Raw genomic sequence first — 16,649 nt, 5'->3', positions numbered from 1 at the left:
TCAATGACTACATCGAGTAGATGTGACTTGTTTAATCATTCCCCAAATCCTGAACATTTAAAATTTTTCAAGAGAGTGAACACTTGGATAATTACAATCAATTTTCCAAATTGAATTTTTCCATTAATCAATACTGTTACCCAAAACAAATGTTTGTTTCCACTCTTCTCTACTTTCTCTTCAAGAAATATCAATATTTCTTGATATTTTACAAGGTAGAAAATTTTATCTAAGTGTTGTAATCTTTAATTGCCACCAAAACAGACCAAATAATTGCAGTCCTGAACCCCTAAATTGTCATGTCCCCGCCCCGTGCACGGATGGATACTGCAACTGCCTCTTGTTCTGTTAGTTCAGCGAATTTTAGAGAAACTAAATGTGAGGCATTGGGCTGTGGAAGAGACAATCACAGACTCTAAATCAATTTACAGTCTGACTTAACTGAAAATAAGAATAGAGGGGTTTTTAAAAATTAATTAATTTATTTGACAGACAGAGATCACAAGTAGGCAGAGAGGCAGGCAGAGAGAGAGGAGGAAGCAGGCTCCCCACTGAGCAGAGAGCCCGATGCAGGGCTCCATGCAGGGCTCAATTCCAGGACCCTGGGATCATGACCTGAGCTGAAGGCAGAGGCTTTAACCCACTGAGCCACCCAGGTGCCCCCAAAATAGAGGGTATTTTTAAAATGCAGTGCTTCCCTGGATTAGTTGAGAAGAGTAAATTCTTCATCCCCAAATGTGTGATGTTTTCCAAAAAACCTTAGCTTGGGACTATGGCTGGAGCTGGACCAACTCCCAGGCTATTCCAACTTGAGGACACATTAAAATCCTAGAATTGTGAAGTATGTACATACGGTAACTACAAGTGAAGGGCATCCTGTTTTTGTTTAGATTCAGACGAGGTAGAAATTTTTCAGAGGATGGATGCCAGTTTCTAAACTCCAGTCCAAAGGAACCTCTTGTCTGCTATGTCTCCCCAGACTGCACACTGGGACGCTGGGGGAGGGGAGGGGAGGGAAGCTACCCACCCACATGGACTCTGCTAACAGATAGACCATGGTGGATTCCTCTTCGGACTTTTTAATATATCATATAAGACCTAATTTGCCTTAATAAAGTCCTGTTAAGTGAGTGTGAAATTGATCCCTACATTGGTGGACTGCCACACTAATGAAAGGTCACTCCTTTACCATTAAACTTAGTGCACCTGCAAGGATTCCACCAATGTTTCAGAAGAGAGGTTTTCTTTGACCATTTCATGCTTTGTTATAAGCAATTTAAAGGTGTGCTAAAGTCCAATAAGACCTCTTCAGGATAAACCAATCTGCTCACTGAGCTCTTCTTCAAATGACACACTATTTGAGCCCTGGTAACAGGCTAAGCAAGCATTGCTTACTGAAACAGCTGACTTAGCACATGCCATCCTGTCTTGATGCAATGAATGGTAAAATACCAAGACCACTTTGGAGAGTAATTCCTAACAAAATAAAAATTCGACTTTTTGAGTGTTTTGTTTATTTGTTTTTAAAGTTGGCTCCATGCCCAGCATGGAGCCCAACATGGGGCTTGAACTCATGACCCTGAGATCAAGACCTGAGCTGAGATCAAGAGTCAGAGGCTTAACCAACTGAGCCATCTGGGTGCCCCTTGTCTTTTTTGTTTCTCTCTCTTTTTTTTTTTTAATATATTTTATTTATTTATTTGACAGACAGAGAGGCAGGCAGAGAGAGAGAGGGGGAAGCAGGCTCCCTGCTGAGCAGAGAGCCCGATACGGGGCTCGATCCCAGGACCCTGGGATCATGACCTGAGCCGAAGGCAGAGATTTTAAACCACTGAGCCACCCAGGCGCCCCTGTTTCTCTCCTTTTTGAACAGAGAAACTTTTACATGTTTATATGTATTTAGGGGTGGTGGTGGTGATAGGTGTTGCCATCTCTGGAATTGGTAATGGGCTCAGCCTGCTTCTCTCCCTTCTCGATGTGCAACACCTCCTTATAAAGAATCACAATCATTTTCACAGAAGTTTAAGTTCTGTTGGCTGGGACAACCTTAATAGATGGAGAATACAATTTTAAAGAATGAATAAGTTAGGGTTCCTCTTCAAAAAACTAAACAGGAGCCAGCCCTTGAGGGGCCCCTGGCAGGCTCAGTCAGCAGAGCAGGTGACTCTTGACCTTGGGGTTGTAAGTTTGAGCTCCACATTGGGTGCAGAGATTACTTAAAAAAAAAAAAAAAAAAAAAGCCAGCCCTTGAGAGCAGCATGAGGGTCAAGCTGGCTTTCAGTTATACACAACTGTAAACTCTGAAAAGGGAGAAAGGTTTGAAAGTTACCTTCCTTGGGGCACCTGGGTGGTATAGTCATTAAGTGTCTGCCTTTGGCTCAGGTCATGATCCCGGGGTTCTGGGATTGAACCCCACTTTGGGCTCCCCGCTCAGCAGGAAGCCTGCTTTTCCCTCTCACTCCCCCTGCCGTGTTCCTTCTCTCACTATGTCTGTCAAATAAATAAAATCTTAAAAAAAGAAAAAAAAATAATCTCCCTCCTACTTCCCCACATTGAATTCTTAAGACTGTAGCAGCTGCCTGCCTTCTAGAAGAGAGCCATGTAAGGGGGTTTAGCGCCCAAGCCAGCCCATAGCGCAGGGTGCTATGGCACTGTGGCTCTCTCCCAGGGCACCAAAGCCAGTCCACCAGGGGCTCATAACCTGCCTGGGCCACTTACAGAATGTGACCTTAGGGAAGTTACTTAACCTTTCTGTGCTTCATTCATTCAGCAGCTACTTACTAAGAAGCTACTCTGTGCCAGGTACTAGACTAAGTGCTGGGGATAGACCAGTGAACAAAACAGACAAAAGTCCCCGTTCTTTCTGTGGTGGGAGAGGTGTCTGTGGGGAGGGGGCACTGGTAATCATATTTTTCAGGAGCTGGGTGGTGGTGACTCGGGCATTCAGTTTGTAAAAAAACAGTGAGCTGTATACTTAGGTATACTTTCCTGTATGTGCTTTACCTCAGTAGTTCCTAGGAATCCCTGGGCTTCAGGCCATAGCTATGGTAAATAGTATGTAAAGCACAGAAAGCTGGGCTCCTCGCAGGGTCCACACTGAAAAACCACCTGCTGTTATTGCCACAAAACTCCTTAGAAAAAAATGGGCCATCAGGGGACGCTCAAGAGGGATTCAGCAGCTTCAGCTGCTAGGCGCAGCCCACGGAGCCTTCCTCTCAACCAGTTAGGAGAGGGCTGTGCATCTGTCACAAAAAAAACAAAAACAAACAAACAAAAAAAAAACAGGCTTTAAGACCAAAAAAAAAAAAAAGGAGGAGGGGTACCTGGGTGGCTCAGTTGGTTAAGCAGCTGCCTTCAGCTCAGGTCATGATCCGAGTCCTGGGACCAAGCCTCACATCAGGCTCCCTGCTTGGTGGGGAGTCTGGTTCTCCCTCTCCCATTCCCCTGGCTTGTGTTCCCTCTCTTGTTGTCTGTCAAATAAATAAAATCTTTAAAAAAATAGAAGAGGCATTTTGCTTTTACTTGTGAACTCAGGGGCTGCGGGGCCACTGGGGACATGTGGCCAGCTGTGCGCTGCACAAAGATTCCGGATCTGAGGGGCTGTCATTCCTATTGCAAATAGCATGGGTTTGCCAATTTATTATGTTCTGGTGGCCAAGTGTCTTATTCTAAGATTTATATTAAATACATGACTTTCTAACAGATGAAGTCAAAGGTGTAAAGAGCACTGTCTTCTAACTCACAAAAAAGATACCGTGTGGGAATCACATCCAGAAACTGGGAAATAGAGGAAACCGCTTTCTAGAAATTGCCCTTTAAAATAAATACAGAGGAAGGCCTGGGTGGCTCAGTCGGTTAAGCTTTCCACTCAGATCATGATCTGAGGGCTGCAGGATTGAGCCCCTCGTTGGGCTCCACACCTGGAGAGGGGCCTGCTCAAGATTCTCTCTTTCCCTCTCAAAATAAAAACTAAAAAATAAATAAAATGAACACAAAGTCCCTGGGCAGCTGCCCCTGAGACTTCACTCCCAGAAACCGGCTTTCTAGTTGGTTCATCAGCCTTTGTGGTTCTGGATGATGGAAGTTTCTGCCACAGACTGATCCTCTCTGAATTCTGACTGGCTGTGCCTCTGAGAACAAGACCCTGACATTGACTTCATGGAGGTCCTGCTGCCCCCTCTTTGCACAACACCCTGTGTGGGTGGGCTCCAGCTGGCCTCCTCTTAACAGCTTTGTTAGATAAGCAGGTCCCTAAGCCACCAAGTATGAGATGGGCCCGGACATCTGTCTAACAGGCATTCCATGTGACACTCATGTTCAGGTGAGTTTAAGAAATCCTGTTCTAACAGGATTTCCAATAAGGGGACTAAAATCTAGTTAACCTGAGCTCAGCCAGACCCCTCCCTCACCTCATGGAGAGACAGGGTGTGGGAGAGCAGGAGGCAGGAGGCAGGTTTGGAAAGGTCTGGATGTGTGGTGGGGAGAGGAAAAGAAAAACCTGGGGAGCTGGATCTCGCCTCTGGCTCTTCGAGGCTGGGCCAGGGAGGCGGTTGCCTGCTGGGGTAGGTGGGTGGAAAGCTAGTACGTGTGCAACACGTCCGGCCCTTTGGGGGGTAGGGAGAGGAAGGTGCTATCCACAGCAGCCACAGGTCAAAGAGCAAAGCAGTCACAGCACCATCTGCCCTCTGCTCTGGGACCGGGCCTGGATTGGGCCACTAGGCCTACACCCCAGCAAAGGGACAGGTCTTTGTCCTATCCTACTTTAGAGATCAGTGAAGCTCTGGATCCGGACATAAGCCAGGCACTCAAGTGCAGTGTGTTAGAGACAGAACAGGGGTATCAGAGACTAGCCACAAAATCCTACAGTCTAGGGGGCTGCAAACAGTTTCCCAGCCCTGAGCTCCAGTCCCGAGTCCAGGGCAGGACCTGAGTCTCTGACTGGAATCTCACGGCCCACAGAACCTTCAACAGGGGAAGCACCCATCCTAAGATGGGTGGGGGCAGGGGGGCTAAACTTTAGAGGAATCATCCTCTAGGGACCTTTCCAAAGCCTCACCAACCAGAGGAAAACAGCTCCCAGTTTGCTCCACCCTCTCTGGCCCTGGCTGTCCCACCTCACAGGAGAAGGCCTGAGCCCAAACTACGAGAGCTCCCCTCACCCCCAGTTATTTCAGACCCTGGAGCATTTCCCTGGAGTCGGGGTCTGTGGCACCCCACTAGGCCCAGGCCAGAAACATGAAGGGGTCTGCAGGGGTGATCCCTGGGGGCCAGGTGGGGGCATGGTGCTGGCAGGACCTCCTGCTACTGTCTCCTTCTAAGAAGCCATAGCTCCTTCCTCCTTTACTTTGGGAAGAGGTTTACCGGTAGGGGTGGAGTTGTGGCTAAGAAGCCAAACCAGTTTAATGTGGGTCACACTGCCAGTACCAGGTGGCAGCCATGGGGTAGTGGAAACACAACGGACCCAGAGGCTGAATCCTGAGTCTGAGTTCCCCAGGTACACTTAACAGCAGGACTTCGGGCATGTCACTTCATTTGGGCCTCAGTTTTGCCTTCTACCAAATGAGGCTAATGGCACCCATCCCACAGGAGTTGTACGGGTTCACATTAAAGCCCGGTGGGGGGCGGGGGGGAGCGTGTACAGTTGTCATTACCACTGTTATTGAGCACCCTGATCCCTGCCCTCGGGGCAGAATGGGGAGGTGCCTGGGCCTCCTGCAACTTCTCCCTGAGGCCAGCCTTCCTATTCCTCCCTGCTCCCAGAGAACGAACAAGCTGGAACCTGCATTGGGGGACTGGAGTGTCCTCCCCTCCGGGCACAACAATTAGAAAGAGCGGAGTGCTAAGTTGTGGTCATCAGGGAACAAGGTTCAAGATCAACAGGTAGAGCAGATGGAGATGGGAAGGAGGGCGGGATCCGGTGGGGTCATCAGTAAACAGTTTACACAACAAATGGGAAGGCCTTCCAGGAGAGAGGAGAGGATGGAAGGCAGCCAGGTGCCCAGGGCACAAGTGAGGCCTCTCCTGGCCTGGGGAGCTCAGGGAGTCCAAGGCAGCTCAGTGGGCAGCTGAGGGGCAGTCCAAAGCCTTGTGCAGGGCCACGTCTCCAAACAACCCGGGCCCTCCCTGCACTTGCTGTTCCCCAGAGCAGACAGACCAGCCTCAGTGATGGGAGGATGGGAGCTGCCTCTTTGTCCTCGGCCCCCCACGGCTGGAAGGTAAGGGGCAAGAAAGAGCAACAAGGGCTCCAGGCCTCTCTGAGGAGCTGGAGGGGACTCAAAAATTGGAACAAAAAAGGCCAAAAGGTTTTTACTCTGTGAGCCCTGGGGAGGGCCGGGCAGAGTGCCAGGTGTCCACAGGAGGGGTCAGCAGGGGTGGGGTGGCCTGTAGTCTTGCTTCCCCATCAGGGAGAAGGAAGGGGAGGTGAAGGCTGGGGTGCCCTCCCATGGACCCCACACCTGCCCCTCCGGAGTTCACACCAGAGTCCCCCACAGGCAGGAAGTGGAAGGGCCTGCCCGAAGCTGGGGTCAGGAGAGCCGCTTGGTAGAGGGAGGAGGCGAGTTCTTCCCTGACCCTGTCTTTCCTGGTGGCAAGCCGCCAGGCAGGGCCTGGAACAGGACAGCTGTCCGCCAGCCAGAGCGGGGTCCCGGATTCCTCAGGTTCCAGATCAGGGGTCTCGGTTCAGGGGGCACTGGGTTAGGCTCAAAGCTCATCTGGGGGGCTGTGTGTGAGAGGGGACGCCTTCTGGATGCCCTCATCCTCATCGGGGCTGGGGTCTTCCTCCAGGCCACCTAGCTCCTTCCTCTGTTTGCTGCCGCCGCCTGATGCCTTGACCCTGCTGCTCTTCTTTTTAGACTTCTTCCCTCCCAGGGCGGCTGTGTCCCCCTTCTTGCCGGACCACTGCTCTGCCAGGCAACCTGGGGTGAAGAGAAACACCCGTGACGGATTGGTTTGCTGGGAGCAGAGCACTGACGGATGGCGGGGATGAGGGTGGGAGCAGGGACGCAGAACTGACACCCCGCGGAGAGTCCCTGTCGCCTGCCTCACTGAGGCCCCGGAGGGGTATGTGCATCCCCTTCCTGTGGTTCTGCACCTGCTTTCAGTACCTCTTATTCCACCCTGTCCCCTCAAGCTCCCCAAGGGCAGAGCTGCGAGGATGCCTTCTATTTCTTATTTCTCTTCAATCCTCATACCCACCTCCCCTGAGGGGGAGCGAGCGGTAAAACGGAGGGCACAGAGCCCTGCCCTCTCCCGCCGTCACACTCACTGGTGTCCTTGCCCTTCAGCACGTGATTGGCGCAGAGGAACTGAGTCAGGTCTTCCTCCTGGTGGTTCCTGTACCAGTCCTCGATCACCTCCTCAAACTCTTCCACCAGCACGTCACACTACGAATCACAACACGGTGCATTGGCAAAGCCCCAGCACTGACTCGCTCCCTGGGGAGCTCAGCTGAGTCTCACAAACCACCGCAGGCCAGGCAGATGGCTGTGATTCCCCGAGAAAACTGAAGCTGGAGAGATGAGACGACTTGACCAAAGCCCCCCAACCCTCGCCCTCAACTCTTGGTGGCCTTCTTCAGCCACAGACTTGGTCCCCACGCTCCCCTGTGAGGCAGGGCAGCCTCTGAAGGCTGAGAGGCCCGTACCTGCTTCTTGAGGTCAGCCACCTCTGCAGAGGTCTCATTCCACAGCTCGTAGGGGATATCCATCACCACCTTGACCCCTTTGTGGACCAGGTTGTGCAGGGTCTCAAAGGTCTCAGACATGCCCTGGAAGAGGCAGCGGGTCTGAGTGGCTTAGAGCGTTCTCCACCCCCCACCCTCCTCTCTGGGTAGTGCTGGAAGCCCGACCAGCCAGCTGAGTCAGGGCCCTCCAAGGCTTCTCATACTTGACTTCACCTTCCTCTCCCCTCTTTCAGGCCTGCCCCCCACAACCCCTACACACCTACACACTCACATACGCACACACACACACCATGGCTCCCCACACCTCAACCTTCCAAAAAGGACTGCTGTTTGCCTTCAGGCTCTTTGAATGGCTACTCCTTTTCCAGGAATTAAGTGTGTCCTGGCTTTTTCTCCTCACTGTGCCCAGGAACACTCCCTCATGTCTAGACCCACTGCCTACTCCGGCTTCTTCCTGGGGCTTGTGTCTTTCCTGGGCCGGAAGGGGGCAGGTGAGGCAGTGAGGACGCCTAGTTCTGCAAAAATATTTCTGCCAGCTACCTAGGTCTTCTTCCCAGAGACTCCATCTATACACTGTCCATTTCCTCTTTCTTTCCAGAGGCGATGCATGCAAATACAAGCAAATCCACATACAAATATATCATCCTCTCTTGCCCCCACCTCTTATACAAGTGGCAGTAGGTGTCAGCCACACTATTCTGTCCTTTGCCTTTTTTACTGACTAACAGACCTTGGAGACAATATGAATTCAACTCATAAAGAGCTGACCTCATTCTTTGTTTTGTCTACCGAATGGCCGTATCAATTTATTTAGCCACCAGTGAATGAGTGGGGTGTTTCTAACTTTATTGCTATATACAACAGTTTTAAACATTTTTATATCAAAGCAAAACACGGATTTATTACTAAATAAGAGTACAAAATTCGTTCAAATTTTATTTTATTTTTAAAATATTTTATTTATTTACTTGTCAGAGAGAGAGAATGAGCAAGGGGAGTGGCAAACAGAGGCAGAGGGAGAAGCAAACTCCCAGCTGAGCAAGAAGCCTGATGTGGACTCAATCCCAGGACTCTGGGATTATGACCTGGGCCTAAGGTAGACACTTAACTGACTGAGCCACCCAGGTGCCCCTTTATTTTATATTTTATTTTTTAAAGAGGCTCCACTCCCAGCATGGAGCCCACTGCAGGGCTTGAGCTCACAACCCTGAGATCAAGACCTGAGCTGAGATCAAGAGTCAGATGCTTGGGTGGCAGTCAGTTAGGCGTCCGCCTCTTGGTCTTGGCTCGGGTCACATCAGGGTTGTGAGATCAAGCTTGGCATGGACTCCTGCATCAGGCTCTATACTCAGCAGAGTCTGCTTGAGACTTTCTCCCTGTCCTTCCCTCCAGTGCACACATGCACTTGTGCTTTCTCTCTCTCAAATGAATAAATCTCAAAAAAATAAAAAAATAAAAAAATAAAAATTAAAAAAAGGAGTCAGCCACTTAACCAGCTGAGCTACCCCGGTGCCCCTAAATCTTAAAGATAAAGTCTCTAAGATTTCTGCTGCTTAAGACTATCCCTCTAGGTTCCCCAGGGATTTCTAACTAAAAGACTCCACGAGAAGGGTACTTAGGTGGAGAAGTATGCGAGACAAGTCTCTTACCATATGGGCCTGGCACTGAAAATGCTGAAGCAAAGAACTGTGGGCCTTGTGGTAAGAAGCTCATTCTTCAGGGACAGAGGCATTTGTGCACAGAGTAAGTGCATTAAATGTCACACAGGAACCCTGACAGAGGTCCAGGTGAGTACCCTGTGGGCCTAAAGGGATAAGGTGCTCACTGCCGCCCTCAACCCTGCTGTGTCTTCTGACATCTCCTCTAAACCCCATAGCACTGCAGTCTGAGCTCTCCCTGAGTCAGTGGTCAGCCTCCACAGGAGGGGGGGGCATTTCAGATGAGGAGGGTGAGGGAGGGCCCAGTTCACCGGGACCTGGGTGGCTCAGTCGTTGGGCATCTGCCTTCGGCTCAGGTCATGATCCCGGGACCTTGAGATCGAGCCCCGCGTTGGGCTCTCTGCCTGGCAGGAGGCCTGCTTCTCCCTCTCCTGGCACCCCCTGCTTGTGTTCCCTCTCTCGCTCTGTTTCTGTCAAATAAATAAATAAAATCTAAAAAAAAAAAAAAAAAAAAGTACCTATTGCCACTGGAAAGTCAGAGCACTCAGGAGGCGAGAAATGCAAGCAGCAATCAGTAAAGATCAGGTCAAGGCCAAGGACAGAAGCTCCCTAACCAGGATCTTCAAGTCACAGCCACAACAACAGACCACTTAGATACATGCAGGCCTTGCCCTGTGGGGAAGGACAAGCACAAATCCAACCTTGGCAAACCGGTTGCTGCCGGTCCTCTCCTTGTGCAAGCTGTAGTCCAGGAGCCTCTTGCAGATGGTCTCAGTGACTTCGATTAAGCGTAAGTCCCTGCAGAGACAGGAGCACAAGAGGGACTGAGCTCCTTTCCCAGCCCCAGCGGATTAGCGTTCCGTCCCTCCAGCCCTGCTACCCCAACACCTGCGCATCTCACCAAAGGGAAGTCAGAGCTGGAAGGAAGATAGGTCATCTGGTCTGGGGGCTCTGAAATGCTGGAACACAGACCAGAGAGACAAAATGTAACAGCTCTATGGGAAGGCATCCTTTATAAAGCAAAGTGATTCAATATTTAGATGTTTTTCTAAGGCAAAATGTATTAAATTTTGATGTCAAAATATTTTATTTTGAAAGGATGATCATGGCTGATGAAGGTTTTTGGGGGGCTTATTTTTAATATTTATTTCTGGTAAAATTAAAAGTGGGTAATCCTATGTTATCAATTTTTTTTTTAAATTGCATTGGCCCATGAAATCCAAGAGTCTGGGATGAGATAAGGTCGAACCACCTTGCTTTGACAGAGTCTTTGACAAGTCTGAGGCTCAGTGGAAGGAAGGGATTTATGAAGATCCCACAATTAGTTGGGGTAAAACCAGCGGGCAAACTCAGGTGTTGATGAGAACTGCCTCCCTTTGGTGGGTTTGCCTGGCTGGGAGGGAGAGGGAATTCCACATGACCGAAACCTTTAGGAACAGAAGAGTCCAGGCCAGTGGGTAACCCCCTTCACTTACGACTTGGTGTATTTGACGCCGGAAGCCTTCCGATCCAGGATGCCATAGCCTGTGTCGATCACTTCCTTGGTCTTTCCTGTCTCCTCAAAAGCAGACTTCAGCTCCACGGCGACATATTTACACACTGGGGGCGGGAGACACAGGACAGCCCACTGAGCCTATGTGAGTCTGACAGGAAGGAGCCAGCTCCCAGCCAGATATGCCATGGTGGGTGCCTCTCCAGACGGGGTCAACACTCAGGGCAGGGAAGGAGTTAGCCCCAGACCACCACATGGAGGTCACTGGGTGACACTCGGCTCCAAGATTCGCTGCTCCCTGTCCAGTCCTGGCCCTTATCCTACTGACTCCATTTCTCCCAGTTGCTTCCCCCCGCCCCACCCCCTCGAATCATTTTAAATTTTCAAACATATAAAAAAGCTGAATGAGTATGAGTAATTATACACCTTCCACTCACTTCAACAGTTTGTTCATGATCTGCCACAATCTCTCTCCAGTATAAATAAAATAACAGAATAATACAGTAATATAGCTCAACAGCATATACACTGTTTTTGCTAAACCATTCTGAAAGTAAGTTGCAGACAACATGACCTTTCACCCCTCAAAATGCCCTCATGCATCTCTGGAGAACAAGGATTTTCTTCTACCAACCATAAAAACATACTGATCCTCGGAAAATGAACAATAATTCCAATATCGCCTAATACTCAGTCCGTATTTAAATTTCCCCCATTGTCCCCAAATGTGCGGTCTGCCTGTTTTATGACTTGATTTCATATGCTGTTCTGGCTCCACCACTCTGAGCCTACCAAGGTCATCTGCTCCATCCCCTCCAAAGGCCTTGCTCCCACCAACTCTATTACATTCATCCTCTCATTTCCTCTTACTCTTCCTCGGTTACTAAGCAACCCCTGTGTGCCAGGCACTGTCTGGGGATTCGCAGCTGAAAACAGTTTCCTCCCTGCTACATACAGTCCAACGGAGTGATCGCCGTGCGGAAGGAGTATTGCTGCTGAAAGTGAGATTTGCCCAAGGCCATGGGAGAGCGCTTCATGCCTTCTATGGGCTTTTCTACCCAATCTCCCAGCCTCACTTTTATTATTATTATTTTTTAAAGATTTTATTTATTTGAGAGAGAGTGAGAGACAGAGAGAAAAAGCATGAGCAGGGGTAGTTAGGTAGGGAAGGGCAGAGAATCTCAAGTAGACTGAGCCCAGAGCCTGATGTGAGGCTCAAACTCCGAGCTCAGGGCTCAATCTCATGACCCTGAGATCAGGACCTGAGCTGAAACCAAGAGTTGGCTGCTTAACCAAGTGAGCCACCCAGTGCCCTACAACCTCACTTTATTTTTTTAAAAAAGATTTTTATTGGGGCGCCTGGGTGGCTCAGTGGGTTAAAGCCTCTGCCTTCAGCTCGGGTCATGATCCCAGGGTCCTGGGATCAAGCCCCGCCATCAGGCTCTCTGCTCTGCAGACGGCCTGCTTCCTCCTCTCTCGGTGCCTGCCTCTCTGCCTATTTGGGATCTCTCTCTGTCAAATGAATAAATAAAATCTTTTAAATAAATAAATAAATAAAAATTTTTATTTATTTATTTGAGAGAAAGAGAGGAAACACAGCACGAGGTCGGGGGCGGGAGAGAAGAGAAGCAGACTCCCAGCTCAGTGGGGAGGCTGACACAGGGGACAATCCCAGGATCCTAAGATCAGCACCTGACCCAAAGGCAGACGCTCAACTGACTGAGCCACCCAGGCGTCCCACAACCTCACTTTAAAAAACATCCTCTTGGGGCACCTGGGTGGCTCAGTTGGTTAAGCGACTGCCTTTGGCTCAGGCCATGATCCTGAAGTCCCAGGATCGAGTCCTGCATCTGGCTCCTTGCTCTGCAGGGAGTCTGCTTCTCCCTCTGACCTTTCCCTCCTCATGCTCTCTCACTCTCTCAAATAAATAAATAAAATCTTTAAAATAAAAAAATAAAAACCTCCTCCTGGGGCACTGGTTTCCCTCTGCCCCTCCTCCTACTCGTTCTCTCAATGGCTCTCTCAAATAAATAAATAAATAAAATCTTTAAAAAAAATAAATAAAGCCTCTTCCTTCTGCAAAGCTCTTCTGGGCCCTCCCCCAAACTGTTCTGATTTCATCTGGGTCTCTACAGGATCCATGTTCTAAGAGCTCTTGGTCACTTTGTGTCTCCCCAACTATAAGGGTACACAAAGTAAGTATCACGTATTGGACTTTTTCTATATTCCTCTAGTCTGGGACTCTGTGTTAGATACTTAAATATTGCCAAGAGACTGTGTTTGTGGTGGAGCAGCTTCTGATGCCTCTGAACAAATATGATCTGTAGGCTAAATGCCATTAGTATTGTTGTAATGCTGACAGCAGAATTTGATAGAAGACCAATTTACCATCAACCCCCCCCCCCCCCGAAAGCAAAAACCAAAAACCAAACCATCCCCTGAAGGCTTGCTTGGTAAAATTTTATAACATATACATTTAATATATGGCTTGGAAAACTTGGAACACATGAAAAATTCCATGTGATCTCAGAGTCTGCCACGAATTGAGGCGGCTCACCTCCCTGGCTCTCTAGCCAGGAACACCTGTCCCCCTCCCCCTCTCTGTTCTGCACTCTGGGTAAGCTCATCATTTTTCTGGCTTTTGCCCCCTTCTCCCACGCCCTCAGTGTGTAGGATTCCAGGCCCTGGGGAGCTGGAACCTCCTTTCTCTCTTGTGCCCATCAACCACAACCCTGCTTCTCAACTCATCCAAACCTTACCTCTTCAAGACTCCCTCTGGGGATCCCACCCAGAACTAGACTTGGAGGAGACTCATGGCACAGACCCCAGACTCTCATGGATACCCACCTACTCTTTTTCCAGGCAGGTCCTCCTTCCTCTGTGCCAAGGCCTATTTTACTCAGGCTCTGGAGCCAGGAGGCAGGCTTTGTGGACCAGACACAGTCAGCATTTAGTAATAAAGGTGCAACAATGATAAATAAGAGCAAAACACTATTAAGAAGAGCCTAAGAGTTTGCCAAGCCATCCTGTAACTGAAAATTCCTTTAAAACTAATCTTCATCGGGATGTCTGGGTGGCTCAGTCAGTTAAGCGTCTGTCTTCAGCTCAGGTCATGATCCCAGCATCCTGGGATGGAGTCCCCAGTCAGCTCCCTGCTCAACGGGGAGCCTGCTTCTACCTCTGCCTCTCTCCCTCTCCCCTGCAACCTGCTTGTGCCCTTTCTCTCTGACAAATAAATAAATAAAATCTTTTTTTTTTTTTTTTAAAGATTTTATTTATTTATTTGACAGACAGAGATCCCACGTAGGCAGGCAGAGAGGGGAAAGCAGGGAAAGCGGGCTCCCTGCAGAGCAGAGAGCCCGATGCGGGGCTCGATCCCAGGACTCTGGGATCATGACCTGAGCCAAAGGCAGAGGCTTTAACCCACTGAGCCACCCAGGCGCCCCAATAAATAAAATCTTTTAAAAAATAAAAGAAATTATTCTTTACCTATTACCTACAAAATGAGGCTGGACTAGAATGATCTCTAAGATGTTTGCCAGCTCTATGCTTCTGAGTCTGTGAATGCCTCCTAAGGGAAAGAAATGTGAGGTTCTCAGGCTATGAGAATAGAAAACAAAGAGAGGAAGTGAAACCCCCAAACCATACCATATACGTTAGGACTAGAGCAAGAGTGAAAGGAAAGCATCCCAACTCTCTGCCTTCCTATTTATGGAAGAGAGGGACAAGGTACAGGCTAGAACCCACACTGCGAGCCCTCCCAGTGAAGTCGGCTCATTTCATCTTTCATTTCTCAAATGAAAGGATTATGTGTCCCAATCCACCCCATCCCTACTTCCCAGTGCTTAGGGAACATCTGGCCTGCTGTACGCTCTGAACTGGGATGAAACAGATTTATAGCCAACTTTCAGAGGGGTCTGGGGTTATGGAGATGGCAAGGAAGGAGTGACTGTGAAGGTTTGCGTAGAAAAAAGAAATGGTGTGCCGGTAGGGGAAGTGTGGGGATGTGGGGGGCGCGGGGGGCGGGGAGAAAAGGTAGCCCATTCATAGTCCTGCATCACTGGCTTGGGTGCTGGTGGTATTTTTCTCTCTCTGAAGTTCTATGCCTCCATCCCTGTATCTTTGGGATACACTTTCTCCTGATCCCTAAAATCCTCCTCCCTCACCAAATTCTCCCAGGCTAGATCTACTCTTATCCCAAATTGGCCCTATTTTTCTCCCCATAGGCCTCAGACCCTTCTCCTTCCTCCACACCCACCCGCAGCCCCCACGTGTTTGTCTTTATTTCAAAAATATTCCCTGGATGCCCACCAGGCACTGTGTGAATAAATATCTGAGACAAGGTCCCTGTCCTCGAGGAGCTTAACGCTAGTGGTGGAGTCTATCAATTACACAGATAGCTTGTGGTGAGGGCCCTTCCTAAGGACAGTCATACGGACATTTTCAGTTCCTCAAACTTGTCCTTTGCTTCTTAGCCTGTAGGCCTCTGTATCTGCGGCTTCCTGAGAGACTCCCTCTTTTCACGTCTCTTCGCCCAGCTAACTCCTAATTACTGTTTGGTCCTCCAGTACGAATTCCTGACTTCCCTCCCCACACAGCCTCCCCCCCCACCCCTCACCCCCCTCTAGGCTAAATGAGATGCCTGGATCGTAACTGCTTCTGCACCGGCTTGAGAGCTCCAGGTGACCCGAGACCTGATCTCTTGCCCCGCCCTCCGCGTCCCCAGCGTCCAGCACAGTGCCAGGCACACAGTAGCTTCAGTAAATGAAGAGGATCCTCCTGCTCAGGGAGCCAAGGCCCTTCCAACCCCCCACCCGACTCCGCACGCCCCGCCTCTCTGGCGGGATTCTCCCCGGGGGCCCCGCCCCCTCACCTTCGCATTTGCTGGGAAGTCGAACCCAGTCGGTCTCCTCGGCGTGCGCGGAGCCGGGGCCCAGCTCCGGGGCCGGCAATAGCAGCAGCAGCAACAGTAGCAGGGAGAGAAGCAGAAGACAACGGGGCCCGGGCCGGGGCGCGAGCTCAGGCAACGGCTCCATGGTCCAGCCGGACCCGACCCCAGCGGACTCCGCTGCGCTTCCTCCCGCGGCGCGCGCTGGGCAGCTTCCCGCAGCCGCTTCCGGGACTGCACACGTGCCTCGGCGTAACCAGGGCAACAGAGAGCCCCCCGCCCCCCCCGCGGCTGCCTCCGGCCACCTCGGCCCGCCCCCAGAGCCCAGGAAGGCCCGCGGACTACGCAGCCAATGGGCTTTCCGGGGCTTGCCCTGCAGCGAATGGGAGGGCGATCTTTTTTCAGTCTTGACCAATGAGAGAGCTCATGGTGTCCTCAGTGACCTATGGCAGCATCTTTCCCCACCCACTAACGGATGTTCTGGGAGGACCTGGAGGACTACGACGCGGAGGCGGGAAGTAGCGGTCTGGCCCTTGAATGGGAGGTCCGACTCTTGGATCGTGGTAGAGGTGCGGAAGGCAGTCTTTTCGGCCTTCTCCGCCTCCTTGCACGTCACTTCACTCCTGGGGTCGTAATGCAGCAAATGCTTATTAAGCACCTGTTTTTAAATTTTGTTATTATTATCGTTGTTGTTATTGTTGTAACTGCTAATCTCTAGTAGGCGCTGCGGGTGAGACCTTGGCTACGCAAACAGTCCCCAGTCTTCAAACTGTCTTAGTGCCAAGTGATCCTAGATTGGTCCCCTGAGAGAACAAGTCGCCTCCTTTCTGAGCCTCAGTTTCTTTTCTTTTTCCCTCCTTCCTGCCTTCCTCCGCAAAACAAGGATTTGGCTAATTACGATTGTATTTCCCTACCATCTCCCCAGCAATA

At 50.2% G+C, this 16,649-nt stretch overlaps 1 protein-coding gene across 3 annotated transcripts; it reads right to left on the bottom strand.

Annotated features, from left to right (window-relative positions):
* Positions 1-6,577: 6,577 nt before the first annotated feature.
* Positions 6,578-16,015, bottom strand: CNPY3 (canopy FGF signaling regulator 3). Of its 3 annotated transcripts, XM_032340012.1 has the most exons (7): positions 15,705-16,000; positions 10,815-10,938; positions 10,228-10,298; positions 10,041-10,171; positions 7,643-7,765; positions 7,265-7,382; positions 6,578-6,914 (listed from the first exon to the last, which is right to left on the bottom strand). In XM_032340012.1, the coding sequence occupies exons 1-7, from the start codon at positions 15,865-15,867 to the stop codon at positions 6,700-6,702; spliced, it is 945 nt and encodes a 314-aa protein (XP_032195903.1). In that variant the 5' UTR covers positions 15,868-16,000; the 3' UTR covers positions 6,578-6,699. The 3 variants fall into 3 exon arrangements, 2 of the variants coding, with proteins under 2 accessions (XP_032195903.1, XP_032195902.1); XM_032340011.1 differs by lacking the exon at positions 10,228-10,298 and having other exon boundaries at positions 10,041-10,137; positions 15,705-15,989; XR_004285030.1 differs by lacking the exons at positions 6,578-6,914; positions 7,265-7,382 and having other exon boundaries at positions 7,655-7,765; positions 10,041-10,137; positions 10,241-10,298; positions 15,705-16,015.
* Between the last annotated feature and the right edge of the window lie 634 nt (positions 16,016-16,649).

This window comes from Mustela erminea, chromosome 4 (assembly GCF_009829155.1).
Source record: "Mustela erminea isolate mMusErm1 chromosome 4, mMusErm1.Pri, whole genome shotgun sequence".
NCBI classification, from domain to species: Eukaryota; Metazoa; Chordata; class Mammalia; order Carnivora; family Mustelidae; genus Mustela; species Mustela erminea.
The sequence above is the reverse complement of the archived record's forward strand: the minus strand, read 5'-3'. Positions and strand labels throughout refer to the sequence as shown.

Excerpts from the sequence above, each read along its gene's own strand:
- CNPY3 (XM_032340012.1), bottom strand. The coding sequence starts at position 15,867 with ATGGAGCCGTTGCCTGAGCTCGCGCCCCGGCCCGGGCCCCGTTGTCTT. Across the intron at positions 10,172-10,227 it reads CCCTTTGGTGAGATGCGCAG|GAGCTCAGTCCCTCTTGTGC; the intron begins GTGTTGGGGTAG and ends GGGCTGGGAAAG. Across the intron at positions 7,766-10,040 it reads GCAGCAACCGGTTTGCCAAG|GGCATGTCTGAGACCTTTGA; the intron begins GTTGGATTTGTG and ends TGCCTCTTCCAG.